This window comes from Oryzias latipes, chromosome 15 (assembly GCF_053564925.1).
Source record: "Oryzias latipes strain Hd-rR chromosome 15, Olatipes_Hd-rR_3.1".
Classification (NCBI taxonomy): Eukaryota; Metazoa; Chordata; class Actinopteri; order Beloniformes; family Adrianichthyidae; genus Oryzias; species Oryzias latipes.
In genome coordinates, this window is record NC_136251.1 from 19,320,592 (window position 1) to 19,343,258 (window position 22,667).

At 37.4% G+C, this 22,667-nt stretch overlaps 1 protein-coding gene across 1 annotated transcript; it reads right to left on the reverse strand.

The window, feature by feature from the left end:
- Nucleotides 1–13,048: 13,048 nt before the first annotated feature.
- sf3b5 (splicing factor 3b, subunit 5) lies at nt 13,049–15,652 on the reverse strand. The gene is made up of 2 exons (XM_020709454.3): nt 15,513–15,652; nt 13,049–13,638 (listed from the first exon to the last, which is right to left on the reverse strand). The coding sequence occupies exon 2, from the start codon at nt 13,611–13,613 to the stop codon at nt 13,353–13,355; it is 261 nt and encodes an 86-aa protein (XP_020565113.1). The 5' UTR covers nt 13,614–13,638; nt 15,513–15,652; the 3' UTR covers nt 13,049–13,352.
- Between the last annotated feature and the right edge of the window lie 7,015 nt (nt 15,653–22,667).

A 22,667-nucleotide genomic window follows, 5' to 3' on the forward strand; every position in this document is an offset into this window, starting at 1 on the left:
ATGACTTATTCCACCTCCAGTTACACTTTTTAAATTTAATTCTTTATTAATGGCAATTCATGCCATTTATTTTTTTATGAAACAACAATACATTGCTAATTTGGTGATGAGGCAGGCAGTCAGGACTAGAGGTTTGTGATGGACCCAAATGCAAAAAGCAAATGTTGATGACAGAAACTTTAAAAAGAAAGACAAATATGAACTAAATCCAGAACATGGTGGAAAAAAACAGGAAAAATGACCCAAAGAGGCACTGATCCTTCAAAGAAGAACAAGCTTGTGTGTCAGGTGCCTGATGAGACGATCATCTGTTTGCTCATGGGGTCTGACCTTTTCTGAATGAACTAGAAAATACACATTTAAATATAACCCAATCCAGCCGATGGGCCAGTGTCTGAGCTCAGCACGGTTTGATTCCTGACCTCCCCGATCCATTTGTTGAAATATCCTTGACAAGCAATTTGTGGAGCAACAAAAACTTAAAAAAAGGTGCTGTACGAAAGGTTAGATGTGCTTTTGAGTGTAAGAGCACTTTAAGTGGTCTACAGGACATGATATAAAGGCTGCTCATTTGTCGTTCAGCTGCAGGAAGAACCAGAAAAGTGAGTTGTGTTTCTTAACCCTTGTGCTACCTTAGATGACCCCACCCTTACATTGACGTGTTCTCCCTACCATGACAAAGGTGGATAAAGGTGGATAAATTATTTCATATAATCCATGGACACCAGGGAGGTTCACAAATCATTAGAAAACAAAGGTTCAGCGCACTGTCTAGTGGGTCTAGATGACCCAACTCCCAATGTTAAAGTGCCTAGGATAGCACAAGGGCTACAGAGGCTTTTCAAACATTTTAATGGCCTGTGTTACATTTTTGTTGTTGTAACAAGAAAAGAGCTCACAGTAAATGCAAAGCTGCTCACAGAGTTGAGCTGAAGTTAAATCGATGCATGCTGAGAAGAAAATGTCTGCAGCCAATAAGAATGGAGCACGCATTTATACAAAGGCAGGAAGATGAAGTTGATTTGAACCGTTTTAGAAAAACGGTCACAGAAATTTAAATTCTCCTATTGCTTTTTTTCCGCACTCCCCCAAATCCTTTTTTAGTCTTTGAATTTTTATCTCTAGAAACTGCTTGTTTTGCAGTTTCATCAACAACTCGTTTTTCTAACACAGCCTGAAAGTCGCATAAGACAAGAACAAGGCAAGACATTTTTGTTTGCATAGCACCTTTTGAACACAGTGGTGTGATTCAGCCTTAATCATTTAATCCCAACCTGGTCCAGGTGTAATTCCCGTCATGTCCTTTTTCTCCCTGTTTCACTATACTTAACGGTAGCAACTTTCAAAGCAAATTGGCCTCCAGAGAGGCTAAAATTGGATCAAACAGAATTCAGTGAGGTCTGCATTAAGTCAAAGTATCACGTTTGACATTTTTAATGGTTTAATAAAATATGTACCGTATATATTGTAAACCACATTTTTGCATCCTTTGGTGGAATTATTTGTGAAACCTATTTACACAAAATATGACTTCATGTTTCATGGTTTTTAAACTTTGAAATGCTTAAGAAAATATGTTTTAGAGGGTTGGAGAGCAGTTGTTGATGTGGAGAAAATGTAGTAAAACAAAGCTGTGTGTTTGTTTTACTACATTTTACAAGATAACTTACCCTTTGCCTCATGGGCAATCATTTAAATCTGTGATGATAGCTCAAGTGGACTGTAATATGGAGGTGCTAAATAACTGGGGAAAGAATTGTAAATGCCCAGGTGTGGAGCATTAATCTTTACATTCCTATTATTTTTTTGCAACATCTGATTGAAAACAGCCAGTGCATAGAGGGTAGTTTGATGGGCATGAAATTTATGACTAATAAAAGGACATTGTAGATAATATCTTTATTAATTTTTTGTTTATTTGTATTATGCTATGTTCACACCGGGCTCGGCATTAAGCATTTAAGTGTTTACTTTTAATATAAAAGTATAGATGTGCTTAAAAGCATATTTCGGGCTCCCGTGTTTAAAACTGTAGTGTCGCTACGCACGTTTTTAAGACCATTTTTGGGATCTACGTACAAAACGCATGGCCATTAAACGCACATTGAAAGCTAAACCTGGTTAACTTTGACCAATCAGGAACTTGGATTTGGTAGTGACATATGGATATCATGGCTCTTTTAATTCACGCAATTGCCAACTGTTTAAAAATTAATCATGCAGGAGAAATTAATAATTCCGGTTTGTGCCCGGACAGAATTATTTGACAGCAAGTCTTTCATAAATCAGAGTAGAGCTGTGAAAGAAAAAGCCTGGAGCAAGATTCAGGAGATTTGCACCACTTTGACATTTCACACCAAGCCTCTTCCAACTGTACTGTACATAGGCAAGTATTGGGTAGCAACAGTCCAGTGTGTACATTGTATGTTAGAAAGTGTGTACATAGCATTCTTTTTTTAAATACAAAAAAAAGGAAAACTAGTCCTTTTTAAAAATAATTTGTGCATATTGAAATCTAATGAAATTTTGACAGTTGTTTTTTCTCCAAAAGTTGGAGACAAAAGCATGTTGCATTTTTTAGTGTTTTATTTTTTCCGGTAAATGATTCTTTACAAAAATTGTTTGACAATTACAAAAGCATGTGTTTTATATTTTCATTTCTATTTATGCTTGTTTTGATTTTTTTTTATCACAAATAGAGTAACTGAACCTTTTTTACATACTGTTTCAACGAAATAAGCCAAACACGAGCCGAAAAATATTTTTATGCAATATTTTGGTCAATTACACCCAGAACATAACGGAAAACTCAACAGTAAAGAAATATTATTCATGTAAAATATGAACCTGAACTAACGTGGTGTGATGTGAATCGGAAATCCTCCTGCAGCTCCAGTTTCAGACATCCAGTCATTCCCATGGGATCTTTTTTTAACCAGGTTTCTATCCATGGAAGAATTAATGAAGTGCTTGCATAATAAATAAACACTAAGCAATAATAAAAGAACACAGCAAGAGTGTGAAAGAGCCAGATTGTTTAGTCAGAGCTGAGCCAAACCCGGTTTGTTTTGTGGGTCTTTGATTCTGCAGTCACTCTGCACTGTTGCAAAGCGCTGCTTTCCTCAGGCTGTTTCACACTTGATGAATGGCTCGCTGATTCTCATCATGTAACCGAGAGAAAGATTGCATTTCGCTGGTGAGGGGTGAGAGGGCTTGGGGGGTGAGAAGTGGAAACTGAGATAGAGTCTCAGGTGTGGTGAGAAGACGAGAAAAAAAGTAGTCTGAAATCAGACAGCAGGTAAAATCTTGGATCATTAAGCAGCCGAGATGTGAGCCCTTCAAAACAGCCCTCCACCTGAGCTCATCGCCGCAATGCAAACAGAGCAGCTACCCTATAAAAACCCTGCAGTTTGTCAGATGACCAATAAGCCAGCCTATTGTCAGCCCAGTAACCGACAATCACCATAACAACCCAGCAGGGAGCAGCTTAGTCCTTCATCTGTATACCTGCAGAGTGTGGAGGCTGCAGACAGGCTCCATTCTCGGCAGCTGGTTTGGTGTAAATTAAGCTAACATCACGGACTAATTTTCCACTTGATTACTTTCTGTGAGTGTGAGAAACCGTCCTGTCAGGTAAAATTGCAGGCCATGCACTTTTACGAGCCAGTCCACATGCTTCTGCTTTGCTCTGCACTTCTCACCTCTGAAAGACTGGCAGTCAAAGTGTCGCTGTGGAGCATCTCTGACGGCTAAATCCCCGCTTCTTCCCTCAAAACTGAGAGGAAATAGAGGCGTTTTTCTGTGTATTAAATGACATCTTTAAACAGGAACAAACTGATTTTCACAATTCTTCATAAAAAGCTTTGACATTTTCTCATGCTGTTTCTTCCAGATCTGTTCTATAGCTTAGAGCTACATGGAAATGAAAACTGGAATTAGTCTATGCTTTCAATAAATTACCTTGATTATGTTGTACCAGGTCATAACACTCTGTAACCCAAACCACTCTGAAATAGGCTTCACCAGAAGCACGGGTCACACTGAGACAAACCACAATAGCTCTCAATTGATCCTTCACTGCACTCAGTGTGTTTCCTGCTGTGTATTTCAGGCTGATCTTGACGCCCAAATGCACAAATTGTTTAAAGGGTTTGGAGGTGTAATTACAGCTTTAAAAACTATAATTCTTTTTGGTGACTTGTTGGTTTTTATCACTGTAAGGCTGGGTTTTTGTTTCAGCTCAACATATCAAGTTCCAATGTCAATCAATGCCAAGTTTAGGCCTCAAAAGGTACTGAGATGGTCAAAAAGAAGGTGAATCCAATTTTTTGAGAAGGAACCAACACTTTTAGAAACTCCAAAGTGGAGTTCTGCTTTGTATGTGGGTTCTTTTCTTCTTTGCAAACTGTGCAAAATAACCTGCAGATCTTTAACCAGCACATGTCAGCATGGGCACCGTTTTTTCCGCACTACAGGGCGCATTGAATTAAAAGGCACACCGTCAATGAATGGTGTCTATTTTTAAGCTTATGTCATATATAAGTTGCACCAAACTATAGTTACTACTGTACGACTACGACATTAATTACGGTGGCCCTGAAGTGCAAATTGCATAAACAAATCACTAGGCGCAAAAAGATTTTAAAGATCACAATGCCAAAAAAGCATTAAAAAAGCAAAAGAAATATTTAAAAATCAGCCTTCGAATTTTAGAAAGCAAAAACAAAATTCCAGACACCAAAACGTAAAAAAACAAAGAAACATTTAGGAAAACAGAAGTAATTTCCAGAAAACAAAATGAAACGTTAGAAAAAGAAATCACAATGAGAAACCACAGAAAGTCCGGTAGGTACTATGAGATATCAGTGATTGGATGATGATGTCCAGTATCACTTCATGTCTAGTAACTTTAAGTTGAAATGATAGACAAATGTTCCATATGTTCACATAGTATGTTCTGTACCTTTTCCAGTTTCTATAAAAAAGGAAAAAAATCTTTTCACAAAACAAGCGTAATCTACAGAAATCAAAACAAAAAAACAATAAGAAACTTGAGGGTAGGTACTGCGGGACATCACTACCTTAAATTGTTTTTTTGAAGAAAAAAAATAAAGACTTCAAAGTGCGCCTTATTACGCGGAAAACACGATACTTCAATTTTAGCTTCATTGTTGTGGCAGCCGACAGATTTTAGACATCATGAAAGATGTATTTTACGTCCCCCACCCCCACCCAACAGGAAACTTTTTAATATTTAAACAGTTAAAAAAACAAAAGATTATACTAACACAAAAGAAAATATTTTATTTACAAGAAATGACAAATAATAGAGCCCATATTTAAGGAATGTGTGTCAACCATGGTAAAACAGGAAGAGCTGTTTAAAAAACTCTGCGCTGGAAAGAAAGTTTGTTTCTTGCCTTTTAATATTTCACATCTTGCCTAATGGATTTGCTGAAGCGACTGGGCTCATTTCTGACACTTTTGCTCAATAAAGAGCCAAGTGTTCTGCAGACTACAGGCAGCACCCCGACTCCACTAAGGAGAACCCCTGCTGTTGTAAAAGCTGCAGGAGGAGGTTCTGCATCGTCCCTGCTGCAATACTTCAGGCTTTTCCTGACATGAGCATCATCTAAAATACAATCCTCTGAAACCTTTATCAAAACCATGCACAGCTTAAAAGGTACTTTTTTATCTTATTTCAATACCTTCACAGATGTATTGGTTTTGCCGGGGACATGTCTAATTTTGTTTTACTATTAATAGTTTTTGGCGCTATTCCTGCAGGCATATAAAAAATTCATGACCCAATCAAAGTCTAATTGTAATTTGAAATAAATATTAGAGCAGTGTTTTGACATATCTCTGCTTTACTTGTCTTTTGTTTTTTTTGCTAAAGGTTAGTATTCTATGTTAAGATGCTTTTCACTTCTTATAATTTCTTAAATAATCTATCTGAGCAGATATTTTGGATGATTTCTCTCCAACAGTTTAGCAAAGAAAAAATTAAAAACCCAAGATGGGTTTGCTAGTCATCTTGAAGAAACAGTTTTTCATCTTAACAATTTATCAAATGAAAAGCAGAAACTTTGAGACTGAGAGTTGAGGGGGGTTAAAACTCTAACATTAGTAAAACATTTGAATGCTTAATAGACACGTTTTCCTTCCACACTTCCAGGCATCTCATTTCTTTTCCATTAAGAACACATCCTATTTTCTAATTCCTATTCAAATACAGCCCTCCTTTGGTATAGTGCTTTTGGAAGCACTAAGGGGGCCACATGCATAACTCTGTGTACAAACTTGAGATGGATTTTAGTGGCTCACAAAGAGCAGACTGACTTTTCTTTCTTTTCAATGAAAAGGAGACAAAAAAATTGAGTGGTGTGTGTTTTTGTGCAAGAGCTCTATAGCTTAATGAACTTTTTTTCCATAAAAAAATTATTTAATCACAAAATAATTTATTCACTAAAAATAGAAAAGGGTCAAGGCCGCCATTCATGTAACTACAACGTACATGTATCTTATTTAATATCTTTATCTTTTACTCAAACGTCAACACATATTTCTCCAATTTAGTTTTTCAATTATTTAAATAAAACTCATAGTAGTGACAGTTTGAATAAGATCAACATCTATGAATGAACATTTTGCATAAAAACAGAGTAAAATGCTTATGACATTTGTGATGATTTATTAAAAAAATATATTTTTAAAAGCCCACTAGAAGTGAAAGTGTCTATCTGATGTAAAGGTTTCTAAGACCTATAAAGCTAACAAGTGGCGATTTAATATATATAACAATAAAAAAAAATCACAAGGACTTAGAGCTGAAGGCGTGCTCTATAGTTTACTGACAAAACACATGTAGAGATGTACAGAAAAATCTAAAGTATATCTTAATGTTCTGAAGGCTACTCAGCATTAACACAACGTGAAACATGATTTTTCTTTTGGTTTTAGAGGGAACAAAAAGCAGAAAAAAAATTGTAGATACTTTTATTGCCATTGTTTTGATCATATAGTCTTTGATAACACTTAACAGCTATATGTGCAGGATTAGAGTTGACGTAATGAAACATTTGTGCCCAAAGAACTCTGCATAATCCCAGAGACTCTGGAAGTGGTGGAAATGTGTCGATATATATATATTCTACAATTCTGCATTATTAATACTGTATGATATTTGTCCAACCTTTTACAAAATGTAGGTTTGAAGAGTTAGGAAGACACAGCAAAACCTTTGCTGCTCAGGATATATTATATCTTGAGCGGTATATATATACTAGACTGCTCACGCAGTTTAGTGAGGAGGAGCTTAGTTTTTAACAACCCTTTTTAACCTCTATGGTCAAATTAGAATTATTGAACATGTTTTTGCACCTAATCATCTCAATTTTCTCTATTTGCATTAATAAAATATTGTGCAGACAAAGTTTCATGTAGTCTCTTAGTATTTCTTTCACCTGTCAGGCTGTTTCTAACTGACCCAGGTGTCAGCCGGTTTGTGGTGACACCTTTGGTTTGTGACAGCACCAATCCTCTTCTTTCATTTATTAGATAGCCTCAACTTTATTTTTTAGAGGTTTAATGTTGCTCACCTTAAATTGAGTCTTTCTGTTTTTATTCCTATTCTGTCATAGTTTTTTTAAATGTATGTATTTTATGGTGCATTTGACCAGTTTCTTTGACGTTTCTTGTTGAACTTTTACATTTGACGTTACTGTTTTTGCCTGTCATGTCTGTTTTAGTTAAAGTGTCTATTTTTTCTGCCCTCTCTTTGTGTAGGCTCCCATTTTCCATCCATGTATGGATCTTGCCTCAGCCTTTTTCCGATTTTTGTTTGTTTGTTCTTTTGTTTACTCTGACCTTTTTCTCCTTATTACAGCCCACGCTGAACAATGTTTAAGTGCACACTTGCATAACTGGCTGTGCAATGATGTTGGGAGGTCATGACTGGAGGAGATACAGTACTTAACTGTGTCTGCAAATTTGCTGAAAATGGTTTATTGTTGTGCTGCCGTTCTGTTTGCAGTAAACTTTTATGTTGTAAAAGGTCATTGCACTGTTTACTCGCTCTTTAATTGTAACCCTACAGTGGGTTGCATGGCTTTTAGATGCTCCATAAGATTCATATTTATGTTTTTTTTTTTATGTTTGTCCAGAATGTCATCCATTTGATGTTTCTAGAATACATTGGGTTTTTTCTTTTTATCCTTCTTGGACCTGGAAACTAAAGTCCCTTATAAAAAACGGGGAAAAAATGGATCTGGCTTTAAATATTGTGTCAATTTCCTTCACAGTTGTATAGCTATTTTTATATAAACACTAATTTTATATTTCTTTATTTAAATTCCTCTCTTTAGTATTGTTCCAAGTGAAAATGTATACAGAAGCAGATCCTGGTAAAGGCCCTCAGGGAGCAGTTGAGGGTCAGATACCTCATAGAGGGCAAAAGGAAGATCCATAAATAATCTGATCAGTCTGTGAGAATGGAATCATTCACCTTCAAGCTAAAAGGCTTTCAGCCTCTAGGTGACAGGCAGCTACTCCAGGAGAAGCTTTTGTATGTCACTTGGTGTTTTAAATCTATTTGTCATCACTTCCTGGGGGAAAGTCTGGTAGTCTATCAAAAACAGTTGTGTACTTCTGTGAGCTTCATGTAACAAGTCATTGTGATATTAAACAGCTTTTTGTGTTTGACTCTTATTGGATCTCTGAATTATAAAATTGATTAACTTTGATTAATATATTTGATTGATTTAATTAGGGGCTAAAGCATCCAACGAACAGTGTGGAGTGTGGAGTGCTTTACAAATAGTGAGACACTGTAAATATGCAGGATTGTAGCCGAGGCTAATATCCATCCTCTGTCCTGACCATGGCCAGCCACCAAGAGATAATAAAATAAAAACGTACTTTAGTACTTTGAATCTTGAATCTAAGTAACAGGAAATTGTATCAAATAGAATGACATAAAATTAACATAACTTAGATTACTTTAAAAACAGTTTAAAGTACATAGTTGCCCAAAGGGTTGTTTTTTCTCTTTTGGCTTTTCCCATCAGGGGTTGCCACAGCGAATGAGTCGCATGGTAAACTTGACAATATTTTACGCTGGATGCCCTTCCTGACGCAACCCTCTCAAAGCAACCGGGCTTCAGACCGGCACAGAAGTAGAGAAGGGAACAGGGAGCAGCCTGGAGTCGAATCCTGGTTTCACGGATGGAAAGTGCTGCAAACCAGCACGAGCTAAACCGGCTCCCCCAAAGTGTACATCAATAAAATCGCCAAAATCAGAAGAATACTATGACAACTGTGACCACTTTTTTCACCCCCCAATGATTTATTTTGACTTTTGTTTAGCAAACAGTTTTCTGGCATTGTCCCTAAAGTTCTCAATTGTTTTGAGAACGATGGCAGTGTGGAGGGCTCTCGAATGCTTTCTGGGATTGTGTTCCAGGTTTGAGAAGCTCAAAGGAGAAAACAGTCTGTCCAAAGCTGCTATTTCTGGAAGGAAAAATGCAGTCACCTCTTGAACTTCTGTTTTGTCTTTTTTTTTTTTTTTGACAAAATCCACCACTTGAGGATGTTGTATTATTGACTCTGCCCTGCTGTTTCCTGCGTGTCAGGTAAGATCCAAGTCAGTGTGGAGTTCTTGGTGAAAGATTAAAATGATGTAACTTTTCAAATAAGATTTCCCTGTTGACCATGTCAAAAGCTTTCTTAAGGTCAAGGAACACACCTGCCACAACTCCCACTCTGTCAAAATTTAGTTTTAGGGTTTCTAGAGTTTCAGTAGAGTGATGCTTTCTGAATCCAAACTGCATTTGATGGAGGTTATAAGAACTATAGTTAACATGTCCTGGAAGTTAAGTAAGTGCTTTTCCAGCACTTTAGACACCTCTGGCAAGATGCTTATCGGTCTGTCATTGCTTGTTTCTGTTGGATCTCCAGATTTAAGGATTGGTGTCATCACTGAAGTTTTCCAGATATCTGGAAAAGTACTTGTGTTTATTGATTTGTTGATTATGGTAGTACTAGGAGACATAAGTAACTCTTTGTGAGTTTTTATAATCAATGTGCTCAGGCCAAATGCATCTTCGGCTTTAGAGTTTTTGAAACCACTAAGTATTTTTCTGATTTGTTCTTGTGATACTGGACTTAGGTTAAACGTTGGTTCTGTTACTAAGGCAGGCATTAAAACAGGCTGGATTGTAACAGGAGACAATGTCTGTGTCAAGTTCATGGCCGAGGTCACAAAATATGTGTATTTGCAATCCTTAAAGGGTCATTTGATAGACCCCCTCTTTAATTTTATTTCACTAATGTTACGTTTTGCAGTAAAGCATCCCGCAAGTTTATGAATGTCTGTCCAGACTTCTTTTGCATTACCTTTTGAGTTAATTATAGCATTGATAAAGAAACTAGATTTAGAATGTCTGATTTCTGTAGTAACATTATTCCTTAGTGAGGTAAACAGCAATCTATTGGAGGTTGATTTAGTTTTCAGGAAAATTTTCATTGCTTTATCTCTCTGTTTCATCAGTTTCCAGATTGTATCATTTAGCCAAGGCAGATGCTTTTTTGGTGCCTTGCTTTTACCTCTTTTTTAAATTGAAGCAATATATCCTGAAGTATTTTGGTGAAAGTCTTTTACAGTTTTTTTTTACAGTATTTATTTTTTAATATTTTATATGTTGTTTATTATTTTGTGAGTCTCTGATTAAATCTGTTTCATATTAAGGGTTAATGATGCTCTTTTAGTATCAGTCACCTACACACCAATGAAACCTCACTGACCTGTAAGTCTTTGAAAGGTTCCTGATACACTGTTGGCTGCTCTGTTGAAAGCGTTCATATAACACTTCTATGTGGCTTCCAGAAAAAGAACTATGCCTCCATGCTGTAAACAGAGGGATTACATTCAGTTAACACAAATTTTTTACTGTCAAACCATTCAAGATACTATGTCGACACAAGAAAAACCATGGCATACCTAAACTGATAGCATAAAATGGTGGCATATGTGCATCCATAAACATATGAACTGAATTGATGACCACTCATGTCCCCTAAAGGATGCTTAAAGGCCAAACTGAGTAAAGGAAGCATTTTGTTGAGTCCACTGATGGCTCCACCCACTTGACAATCAAAACAAACCTGTTATAAACCACTTTGATAAAATCTTAACAGCTGATCAAAAACAATGTATAATATGCCCTCCCTTTACATGTGTAAAAAATATTTAAAAAATCAGCAAACACCAAATTTTTTTTAACCCAGATAGTCCAAAAGGTTACTTTTGATATAGTTGATTTTTTCAAAATGGTATCTCATTTGACCACTGCAATATATTTCCTGCTTTGCTTACATGTCTTTATTTCTAATCCTACTAGAAAGCAAATAATACATAAAAAATATTTCTAAGCATCCAATTTTGCCACTTTAATCAACTTTTTTCTCTTTTTAATGGCCGATTAGTGAATTAAGGATGTCAAACACTTTCCTCTTCCAAGTTTTCAGTCAAAGCGCTGAGCTGCAACCATGACCGGAGAAGAGCATGTTGTGCTCAGTTCATTCAAGCAAAAGCATGAGCATTATTATCTGCACATGAATAATCTGTGCTCTAGTGGTGCAGAAGTATTTGCATGCATTGATAGTTCCCCCACGTATCTGGAATGTCTCATGCTCGGTTCAAGCATTAGTGAGTCTGTTGGACTAAAGGGTTCAGAAATGAACCCTTTTTATCACTGGAAACCCATAGTTAGACATCCCTTCACTGGATATAAAATGCCTTTTTAACTGCAAGTGAGCCACTTGGGTTTGTTGACAGAGTCGTGTCACAGAAAGAGCGCATGTGGTGACTGGCAGCCTCTTTGGTCTCCTGCTGGCTTCACGCATGACTTGGCAACACCTTCTCCCCGTTACTCACAGTGAGGACAGATGGCAAGGACTTACCTAGGAAGAAACCCTTCAACACACATGCACACACCCAGTCACGAGACGCAAGTGTTTGTCAGTCCAACTATGACTCATCACTTCTCCCACTGTTTTAGAGTGACTTTGGGCAGCGGCGTGTTTCGATAACCATTAGTCAGCAAGTCAGACCCTGCTGCTCCTTATTGTACCTCACTTGTGCGCTCACTTCCATTCTGAATCCCTAAATCCCCCCCGCTCAAAACAACTACTTCACTTTTATGAGTCTCGGGCAATTCTCGTCATGGATGGTGGCGAACGACACCTACGTAGTAGCTGATGTCTGCTAGGAGCTGCATCTCCTGAGAGGTCAATTTGCACTCCAAAAAATTGCAGGGACACTTACAGGTCCAAAGGAAAACTACGAAACCTGCTGTAGCTTGTAGAACGAGCAGTCAAGCCTCTCTTCAAAATAAGATGGTGAGAGACCAAACGGCGTTATGCACAGATAACGACAAGTCTGTGCAGGCGAGCAGTCGAGTGCAAACTGCAAGTGATTGTGGAGGTGGACGACACTGTTAAATCTGTAAGGACAAACAAATCACGAGCCAACGCAGTGGAGAACACAATTCACACGCGGCTAACTGGCTTCCTGCCTGAATGGCTGTGATGGAGGCGGTCATTTTCAGACAAAAGCTGCAGAATAAAAGCTCAAACTGAAATCTCTACCTTTATCAAGAGACAGAAAGATCCTTTTATCATATATATTTTGATGGGCAAAAAAAAATTAAAATTTGTGTCTGACTAAAGCCTGCACAACAAAACAGTACTTGTAACTAAGACGTTTATTATAGGTAAACACAATTGGCAAATATTCAATCTAAAGATGCATTATTTTTGAAGGCATTTGTAAAAAGTAAAAAACAAAATCATATATTTTAAGCAAAAACAAAACCACTGCTATAGCCATTGCTGCTCCTTCAACAAAGTCCTAAGGATGACTTTGGTCTTTTTCTTTTTACAATAAAACGTCTTGTTTGGATGATTTATTCATTTAAACGTTCTCACTTTTTTAAATGCGTTTTAGAAAACTGACATATTTCCAGAATAAAATGATCAGTGAAAGAGCTTAACCAAAGGAAAAATAATGTTTTCATTAGAAATACAACAGTTCAACATTGTGCACATATTGGACATTTTTAACATTTTCTGAAATGGATAAGTTCAGGTGTCGTCATTCTCATTCGTTTCCTGAAAGCACTACAGTTAATGTATTCACCGATCAAACAAGTGAGAATAGCTTCAGTGAACACATGAATACCAGATTTTACTGGCTGCTCTGACCTCAAGGTTAGAAACAAACAACCGTCCAAAACTGAAAAAAAGAAAAGGTAAGAGGGAAAAAAAGCTGCAGCAGTTGGTTGGGCTGTGTTTTATGCATCATCGGGTTTGTCTGCAGGTGGTCCACATGGCTGAAGCATCTTCTCCATCAAGTTGAAGCGAACACGAGCTTTGCTTTCATTTTCAGCGATGGAAAAGTAGTTGAGCAGGTCAAAATGACCCATGTAGGAGCAATAAGAGTCACGGTGCTGGTTCACCAGCCATTCCCATTTGGTAGTGTCAGCATGCCCTGTTCCGATGTACTTGGACTGGAGATGCTCCAGCTGACTGTGGATATTGTATCGGTCAGTCATTCTCTCTGAGATCAGTCAACAGGCTCTGGGAGAAAGAAAGTAAATCAGAGATTTGAATTGTGCTTCAGCAAACAGACGATCCAGTCAGATAAACTCATAAACAAGAAGGTTTTAGTTATTCTTGTGACATTTGTGAGGAAAATTACAATTCAAAGATAAAAACAAAATAATTTGAAGGAAAAAAAAACTCAAAATAATGCCTTTTTTATATTATATGGTGGTACATGTAAATAAATTAAACCTTTAAGAAGCAAATGTTATAAACATGGCTAATGGTAAATACACTTCACAAGCCTATAAAATTCTATTATGTGTCTCTCCAATGAGTGGGGAGCATCTGAAAGTAAAGATTACCACATCCAACTGCTAAACTTCAAATATATCAATGAATGTCAGTTATACCATGGTCCAGGTGAATGCTCCATTCTGATTGGCTGCTGAGTGGGGATTAAGTAAGGGATAGTCACCAACAAAGTATACGTTGCCAGAAATTAACGCACGCCGTGGAAACCCAAACTGCCCGATGCTTCCGTTGATTATTAGTGCGTTGATTATCCTGCTTTTACCATGGTCACTTACAAAACAAATACATTTTCAATCAGTTTTTAGTCATTTATTCTTGTTATTTTTTCGGTTTACGTTGCTTTTTTCAAAAAAAGCGGACTTTTTGCAACATGGTGTGGCGTGTTGTCACGTTACCGTAACATGACAACACGCTGAGCTGGCACCGACCTCCACTGCAGCAGTAAAAGCCATAAATAAGCTGATCGTCATGATGGTGTATGTTAAATTAAAGCATCAGTTCAGAATGAAGGTTCACCGCTCACCGCTTGTTTTTATCCAGATGATGAAACAAATGTCTGTTTTAAAAAAGCCGGCGCAGTGACACAGAACATCTAAGCAATGTAACTGGAACTTCTTTTTTTAGACGTGCGGTTATCACTTTTTTAATGCACACTCAGCAGCCAATCAGAATTGAGTATTCACCCGTACCATGGTATAATTTCTGATAATGGACACCTCAAAGGTCATTATCCGTCTTTTAACGGACGACAAGGAAGCTTAAACTGTCAAGACACCTTGTCAGCTATTATCCTTTACTTACCCAGCATCCCCACAAAAATCTTATAGGACACATTGAACACATACCCATTCACCAGTCTATTATTAAACTAGTGTAGAAGTAGAATAATTATTAAATTACTATACTTTGCAGTGGTGTGTATAAACATCAAAATAAAATATTCAGTAAAAACAAAAATATTAATAAACCGTAGAGTTGAATGTCTAATACAGACTTTTCCCCTTATGTTTCTTACGTCCCTTTTCTCCAGATCATATGCAGTTTACTTTGACATAATGAAATACAAAAGCTTTGTTTTGTTGTTTGCACACCAACAAATTCTGTATTTCTTAGATTATCATCCCTTTCAATAACATGAAACAAGTTTTGAATTAGTGTGACAAATTAAAAACAAAGGCATGACTGATTTGTTAGAATTACAGGAAAACGACGGATTTCTCACAGCTATGCAGATTTGAACCTTTTAGCCTAGCTAAACTGCTAGAAATTCTGGTCTTAAGGAAAGGACTCCTCGGAGAGTCAATGGATAATTTTCCCATGAGGAAAATCAATATAATGCACAACTACCAGAAATTAAATAAAATCGTGTCATACTTTATTGCAGATATTTACCATTTATGGTATATGACCGTTTTTGAAAGCACGACTATCCCTTTAAAACAAAGTTACATTTTACTTTGTTAGCTTGATCCTATATCATTAGCCTGGGTCTCGGCTAATAACCTATTTAAACTCCTGAACTTTAGTTTCTCTCGTAGCCAGCGGTGCAACTTCCATGTGGCCATCGATGATATACATATAAAAGGTCAACTTACTTGAAAAGCGCGGGTTTGAAAAACAGGTGAAGCTTGAAAAAGATGATAAAAACTGCGTCCGTCCGAACACACCGCGACGAGCAGAAGCTGGCTTCCGGTTTGCCTTCGACTTAACAAACCGGTGAGAAACCGAGACGGTGTTTTTTTTGTTCCGACTTTTTATTCCTAACGCGATGGTAAAGGTGGACACCAAAGTGAACGACATATAAAACCTCATTTTATGGAAAGGTGAAAGGCAAGTCAAATATTCTGTATCTATTCCTTTTTTTTTTTTTTTTTACAATGATAATTATATATATTCTTGGTCATAAACAGGTTAGGAACAATATTTTTAGATCTGAAAACAGTTTCAGGTTTTCGGTTTTAAAACAGCAGGCATTTAATGAATGTCAACTGTAGTGGACACCAGGACCATTTTAATCTATTTAATGGCTACACATTATTTTTAGGTGAAAGAAGTGAAGCTGAGAGGATTCTGTACCAGATAGTCGAAGGTTGATTCATATTTGGAGCTTTCGGATGATGAAAAGGATGAGGAGGGTGAGATTCAGTCTGTGATAGGTGATGATGAAGATGAAGAAGATGATAATTCAGGAGAATCTGATGAGTCAGAGAAGGTGCAGCAAAGTCTTCGTGCTCTGTGGACCAGGACTAACTTGCATGTTTTATTTAGTTTCAGGCTAATGTCTTACATTTTATGACCATGTTAGAACATTGTAGTGTTTGTACTATGTTTAAATGGAAAAAAAAAAAACTGCTTTTTTTATTAACTTGATTTTTTTTGTGTTTTTTAAACGTACATCATCACAGGTTTACACCTGTGCTAGCAGGGCGCCCCGCTCAAGATGACCCCAAAGTTTGTGAATACTGGAGTCCAATCTCGTACTTTTCACAGTACATCGATAACAATATTTTCGAGGATCATCTAATGTTTTTTGGGTGAATATCACTCTAAAGATTTAATCTGCTCCTTTTTTCTGATTTTCCAAATTGATCTCTATTTTCACAGAAATATCATCCTGTTGTCTTCTATCTACAATAAAAAATATTTTTAAAAAAATTAAAATTGTTAGGTGTTCTAGGCCTAAATAGATAGGAAATCACATAAAAACAGGAATTGTAAGACACTTTTTTTCCTCGGTTCTCAGGAGGTTGAATGTTTTTTTAAATTTTTACATTAAAGTTTTACATTAGACAGGAATGGTCTGATGGTTTTCAGATGTCAGTATGTGACCAGTGGCCATGTATTCACGTGTGCAAAAAACCCTGCTTCGTCAGTATTACTAAATGTGCTACATAAATCAAGTAAAGTTACAATATTTTTCAGTGATTCCAATATTTTATAATTTCTTTCATGCTATTTATGACACAGAATAAGAAACAGAACAACCTCGTTCCTTTTTTTTTTTTAAAAGAAGCTCCATTTTAAAGGAAGAACATCACTAAAGTTTATAAATAATGCATGTTCTGCTGCTTTACTGGGCAGCACTAAAAATTGGGTTTGTTGGCAAAATATGCAAACTGTCATGAGTTTGCAGTAAACAAATCAACCAAAAAAAAAAGAATCTTAACAGCTATAAAAGTGAAACTATTTTAACTCTGTTGACAGAATCTCACAGAAGTTGGTCTACTACTTTTACTTGCAAAATCAGAGATTATCTCAGCCACATTATATGTTTTTAATTCAAGTGTCTCAATGGGCTTCACTAATTGTACAAAACATAACATCAGTGATAAAATATAACAGCTGAATGCTAAAGTAAACTAAACAGACTAAGCTAAACTCGGGGTATCCCTGCCCCTTAAATCCTCCTTTTTCGGTGGGGAAAAAACACCTAAAAAAAGGAAGAAGAAAAACAAAAGACGGAAGGAAAAAACCTTAGGGATATCCACATGAAGGAGGGATCCTCTCCCAGGATGGACAGGTGATGTATCAGGACTAAAGAAGAATTCGCTCATCTAACTCTACCACTACATACTTAAATAGTCCAGCAGATGGGCTTCATCCAGATGGAGTTGGCGGACGGCTGAGAGCACAGACGAGCCAGAGAAGAGCCAGAGACGAGTCTGCGGCTGTGTCCGAATTCCCAAACTACAAAAACCCTATATAGTGCTGTACTATATAGTTCCCATGATTTTAAAATAATTCTGACACCAATGCTCACTACTTTTCTCTTTCGGTCGTTGTTCATATCGCACTTAACAAGAAAACAGAATGGCACATTACCGCCACCACCTGGTCTGGAGGCGAACTACTTCTGCTTTAACACCGATTAGGACAAAACCAATTTTCCAAAGTAAAAACCCAATAAATATAAACATTTTACGAAGACTATTTATGAATCTGCTGTGTTCTGATGATGAGAAAATGCATGTTCTCCTCATGCATGTGAAGGTTTTCTCTGGCTTCCACCCACAGTCTAGAAACATGCCTCATAGGCGAACATATTGGCCACAATATCCCCAAGTGTGCATGTGTGAGAGTGTGGGAGTAGTTTTGTTTCCTGGAATAATAGTGGCGACTTGCCCAGGGTGCATCTGCCTTTGCCCTTCAGTGGCCGGGACAGGCTTGTGACCCCGAAAGAGATGTAGAGGGTTAAGAAAATGGATTGATAAGTGTTTTATTCATTCATTTTCTGTACCGCTTTGTCCCTTTCATGGTCATGGGGCTGCCGGAGCCTATCCCGGCTACTTGGGCGTAGGCAGGGGGGATGCCCTGGACAGGTCGCCAGTCTGTCGCAGGGTAGAACGTCCACAGTCACACACCCATGCACTCTCACACTCACACCTATGGACAATTTAGAGTTGCCAATTAACCTATGAAGCATATTTTTGGACAGTGGGAGGAAGCCGGAGATCCCGGTGAAAACCCACACATGCACGGGGAGAACATGCAAACTCCACACAGAAAGGCCCCCCATTGATGTATTTGAACCAGGGGCCTTCTTGCTGTGAGGCAAGAGCGCTAACCACTGCGCCACCGTGCAGTGTGTTTTAATTTATTCATTTAAAGCTGTAAAGCACTTGTGTTGCTGCTGAATAAAAAGTGATTCATAAATAAAGTTTGAATTTGTATTGAATATTTAAACTGTTTGCAGTATAATTTAGGGAAGAAATAATATGTTTATATTGTTAGAAATGGTGTAATATAACTTTTTTTTCACAAAGTAGATTATGATCACAAAAACTATATCATTAATGAAGACTGAATCAATTGGTAGTAAAATCTAAATTCTGGAAATACAACCTGACAATAATACAAATAAAAAAAAAACACGAGGTAAAGTGTTTAAGAAGATGAAAGTTAAACAAAGTGATCTGGAACATATAGATCAACAAATCTTTATCAAAGCAAGATTGATCAAACACTTCATATAAATATTATAAATGAGATAAACCAAACAACACTTTTACTCCTTTTCACTGCATTCAGCTCTTCCTGCATTCCTGTCAGGTCTGCCTTCTACAGTGGAGCTCCATTTGAACCGAATTAACTTTCCTCAGCCGGTGAAGGTGATCTATTGTAGTCAGTAAATACAGACGGAGTAGCTCATCAGCCAGAGAATCAATTTAATCCCCCACAACTGCACATTTTCCCTTTACCCTTTCGACCATTCAAGACCCTGCAGCATCTTCACAGCCTACAGTGGCAGCAGATTCACATCCTTAACACTTTAGCGCTCTGATTACCCCGGCAGCGACACATGTTTGCCCTTGTGCCCGACACAGTTGGGGGAACCTGTTAACAGGCGCTTGGCCTTGATGTAAGCTCCTTGTTAGACTGCTGCAGCACATCTGTTTTATCCTTTGATTACACAACAGCTCTGCATAATGATCTTCCTTAAACGTTCCTCATTAGAATGTGCTGTGTTTTTTTTTCTCTCTCCCCGGTTTGCCTCACTTTTCTCTTCCCCACGTCTTAACAATTTTTCACGTTTAAATTATGCAAAATTAAAGAGTATTCTTGTTTTTCGTCTTTTGATTGTTACAGCTACAAGCTTTCAATAAATTCGTGGTAGCAGTGGGACTTATATGTGATAGCGGGGTGAATGTATAATGAGTATTAGAGCCAGGATAAAGAAAAAAGACGAACTCCAACAGCCACTCATGCAACCTCAGGGAGCTTAAAAATGATGACTAAACACCATCTTCTTTCCAGTTGAGTAGTGGGTTTTCATTACAGCTGAAACCTGCAGGCAATTTAACCAGGTCAAAACTGCCCTACTTTCCTGTAAAAGAAACTTTATTACACTTTGTGTGTAATACAACGATCATGGCACATATCTCTTTCCGAGGTAATTGATTTTGATCAAATTTCTTTCAGGTTTAAGCTTTTGAGTTCAGATTGGAAACTGTGGACTCCACCAATGATGTAATTCATTACAAAGATATGAAGGTCAAGCTTTTTTCTCCCACATGAAAGGTGTGGATGAGGTTTGGGACTACCAAACCCCTGAGGGGCAGCTTTGAAATATGAGTCCCATCTTTTTTTTTTATAGTTATCTTGATGTCGTCTTTCGTCCTGCGTTTCATAGCTTTCAATTTAAAACTTTGGCTGTCAGAAGATAGGTTTGCAAAGTTATTATGCAGGAATCCAGTGAGGATCTTTGATGATTCATGTTTTTGACTACCTTCCATGTCCTGCCTTCGCTTCACTGCCGTCCCCTTTTAGACCCTCTTTGATTGTTTTTTTTTTAGCTGCCATTTTCTTGCCCCTTTCAAGGCCAACTCCATTAAATTCACATCCTCTTCGAAATCCTGAAAGCTTGCAGTCTGTTGAAGTCCATAGTTCAAGCTCATGTCAGCAAATGGGGAAAAAAAAAATCACCAAAAAGTTTATCTATTTCATTCATTTAGTTCAAAATCTAAAATCTTAATGGCCCACTCCAATGAAAATCTTGGTATTTTTAACAAGTTCTTGTATCATATTTTTCCATGGTGAAGGACATTTGTAAAGAAAATTCCAGTTAAACCTGCATTTCTGAGTATTTCTTTATTCAAGTTGTGACCAGAAAAAAAAAGAAGTTTGAAAAATACAGTATAGTTTCCACAAAGGTCCTATACTCCGCTCCATTCTGATGCATCCACTTGCAGACAAAAGGATCCATGTGCCGTACGTCTTTGTCTTCCTCGTCCGAGCTGGCATCCGACTCAAAACTGGACGGCTGGATGGCTCCAATATTGCTCGTCATTTTAGTTCCACAGCTAACGTTAGCTTGGGGTTGTTGAGAGAGAGTTAAAAAAAGAGGATTGATGGGAAACGAGGGCAGGCTCCCTCCGTGCTAACTCAGAGGCAAATTTCTGATGAACTCCAGCCGTTCTGCAGAATCTATGTCCTAGAAAACAACACAGGGTTGTCGATTTTTCCTGAAAACCATAATTAAGAAAAAACTACTGGAAACACTTTTACAATAGATCGAACGATGATTGGAGTTGGACTTTAAGTCTATTTTGCACAGATTGCTGTATCCCTTCAAATCAATATGATGTATAGCTACAATAAACTCTCAGACATTCACCGGTAAACGTATCCTTGAAATGAATTAAGAATGCTGGATTTCTGATAAGCACTTACTGCAATAGTGCACCTGAGCATAGAGGCAATCAGTCTGTGTTGCTGGATCTAATATCTTGCTCTTAATAGGTTCTCTATGGGATTCAGCTGAGGTGAGTTTGCAGACCAAACAGTCACATGAATCACTTGACCTTTGGATCTTGGAGTTTCTTTAGTTTCTTGCTGAGGCGACCTGATAAAACAGTGAGTGAACAGCAGTAGACATTACTGCAAAAACAGGCCCCTTAGAAATAAGTCCAACATTTTTACCCCATTAGCAGATTTTCTTTAAATAACCAGAAAAATTGCCATTGGGGTAAGAAAAATGTTCTTGCCAAGAATTCTTGTTTTAAGAAATATATTGTAGTAGCCAAGACATATTTCCTTAAACTAAGACTATTTTACTATTGAAAAACTTTCTAGATAAGGTTGTTTTTCTTGCAAAAAAGAAAGAAAGACAAATTTTCCTTTATAATTTCTTATGATTCAGTTTTGCCCTAGAGCCACTACTGGCTGGGGAAAATTTCCAACAACATAATAGATTTCTGCACTGACACCAGCTTCCTCCAAAAATTGTACTCCAAAGATTTTTCCAGAAATCTTGATTTTTAAGAGGAAAGTTTATTTACTTTGATCTTTGAAAAGCAAATAAGCTAGAGGCTTGCTCCAGAAATGAGGCCACGCATTTTCTTAATAGTTCAAGAGTAATTTGACTTTTATGAGGGTTTGGGTTTAAATCAAGTGCAGTTTCTCACATCTGCAATATTTAACAAATGTGGGACATCCTGTAGTACACAGATGCAAAGAAACTAGTTTGAGGTTGTTCTTTCTTAACTTGCTTTTATTTCTACTATCAGGCTGTTTTGGAACTGCTACAGAAACATCCAGCTGATCCCAAATGCAGCAGCTATCCAGAAGAAAATTGCTAGAGGAAATTCAATCGCTCCACTCTGAGCTTTTCTGCTTTGCCTGTCATAAAGTTTGATGAAATTAATTTTTGTTAATCAAAGATTTGAATGGAAAAGCTTAAACTCTCAAAGGTAGCTATTTTCATAATCAAACCATTTTGTTTTAATGCTGTCTTTTTTCCTGAAATTGGAGCATGGAACCAAAGGCAGAGCCTTTGACTATCAGGCTCAATTTTTGTGAAACTAATTTTCCTTCGTCAGTCTGTCTTCTTGATAAAGCTTAGATTTTAGGTGAGCATATCTGACAGCTGGGAGTGGGCTCTCCGTCTTTCATGATGCAGATATTAGATGTTCCAGTTTCTGTCTCTCTCTCACCAGACGGCCGGCCTTTCTGAGTCTGGTTAGGGGCAGCAGTCAACAGCCAGCTCCTTCAGCAAAAGAGCTTTTTATCTCAATTTGCACAGGGCGTCCAGAATTCCTCTCTGACTCATTACACAGTAATCCAGATCGACAATTTCTTGGAAAAGCCCCAAAAGATTCCAAGGATTTTCTACTGCAACACACAAACATTACATCTATATAACATTTGCAGTCTTTAGCTCCACATTTTTCTTCTAGGGAGTGAACAACAAAAAAAAAACCTCAAGGAGTATTACTATGGCAAACAAACTCAATTCTTTTTGGTAAATAGTG

Coding starts and splice junctions, on each gene's coding strand:
- sf3b5 (XM_020709454.3), bottom strand. CDS start 13,613: ATGACTGACCGATACAATATCCACAGTCAGCTGGAGCATCTCCAGTCC.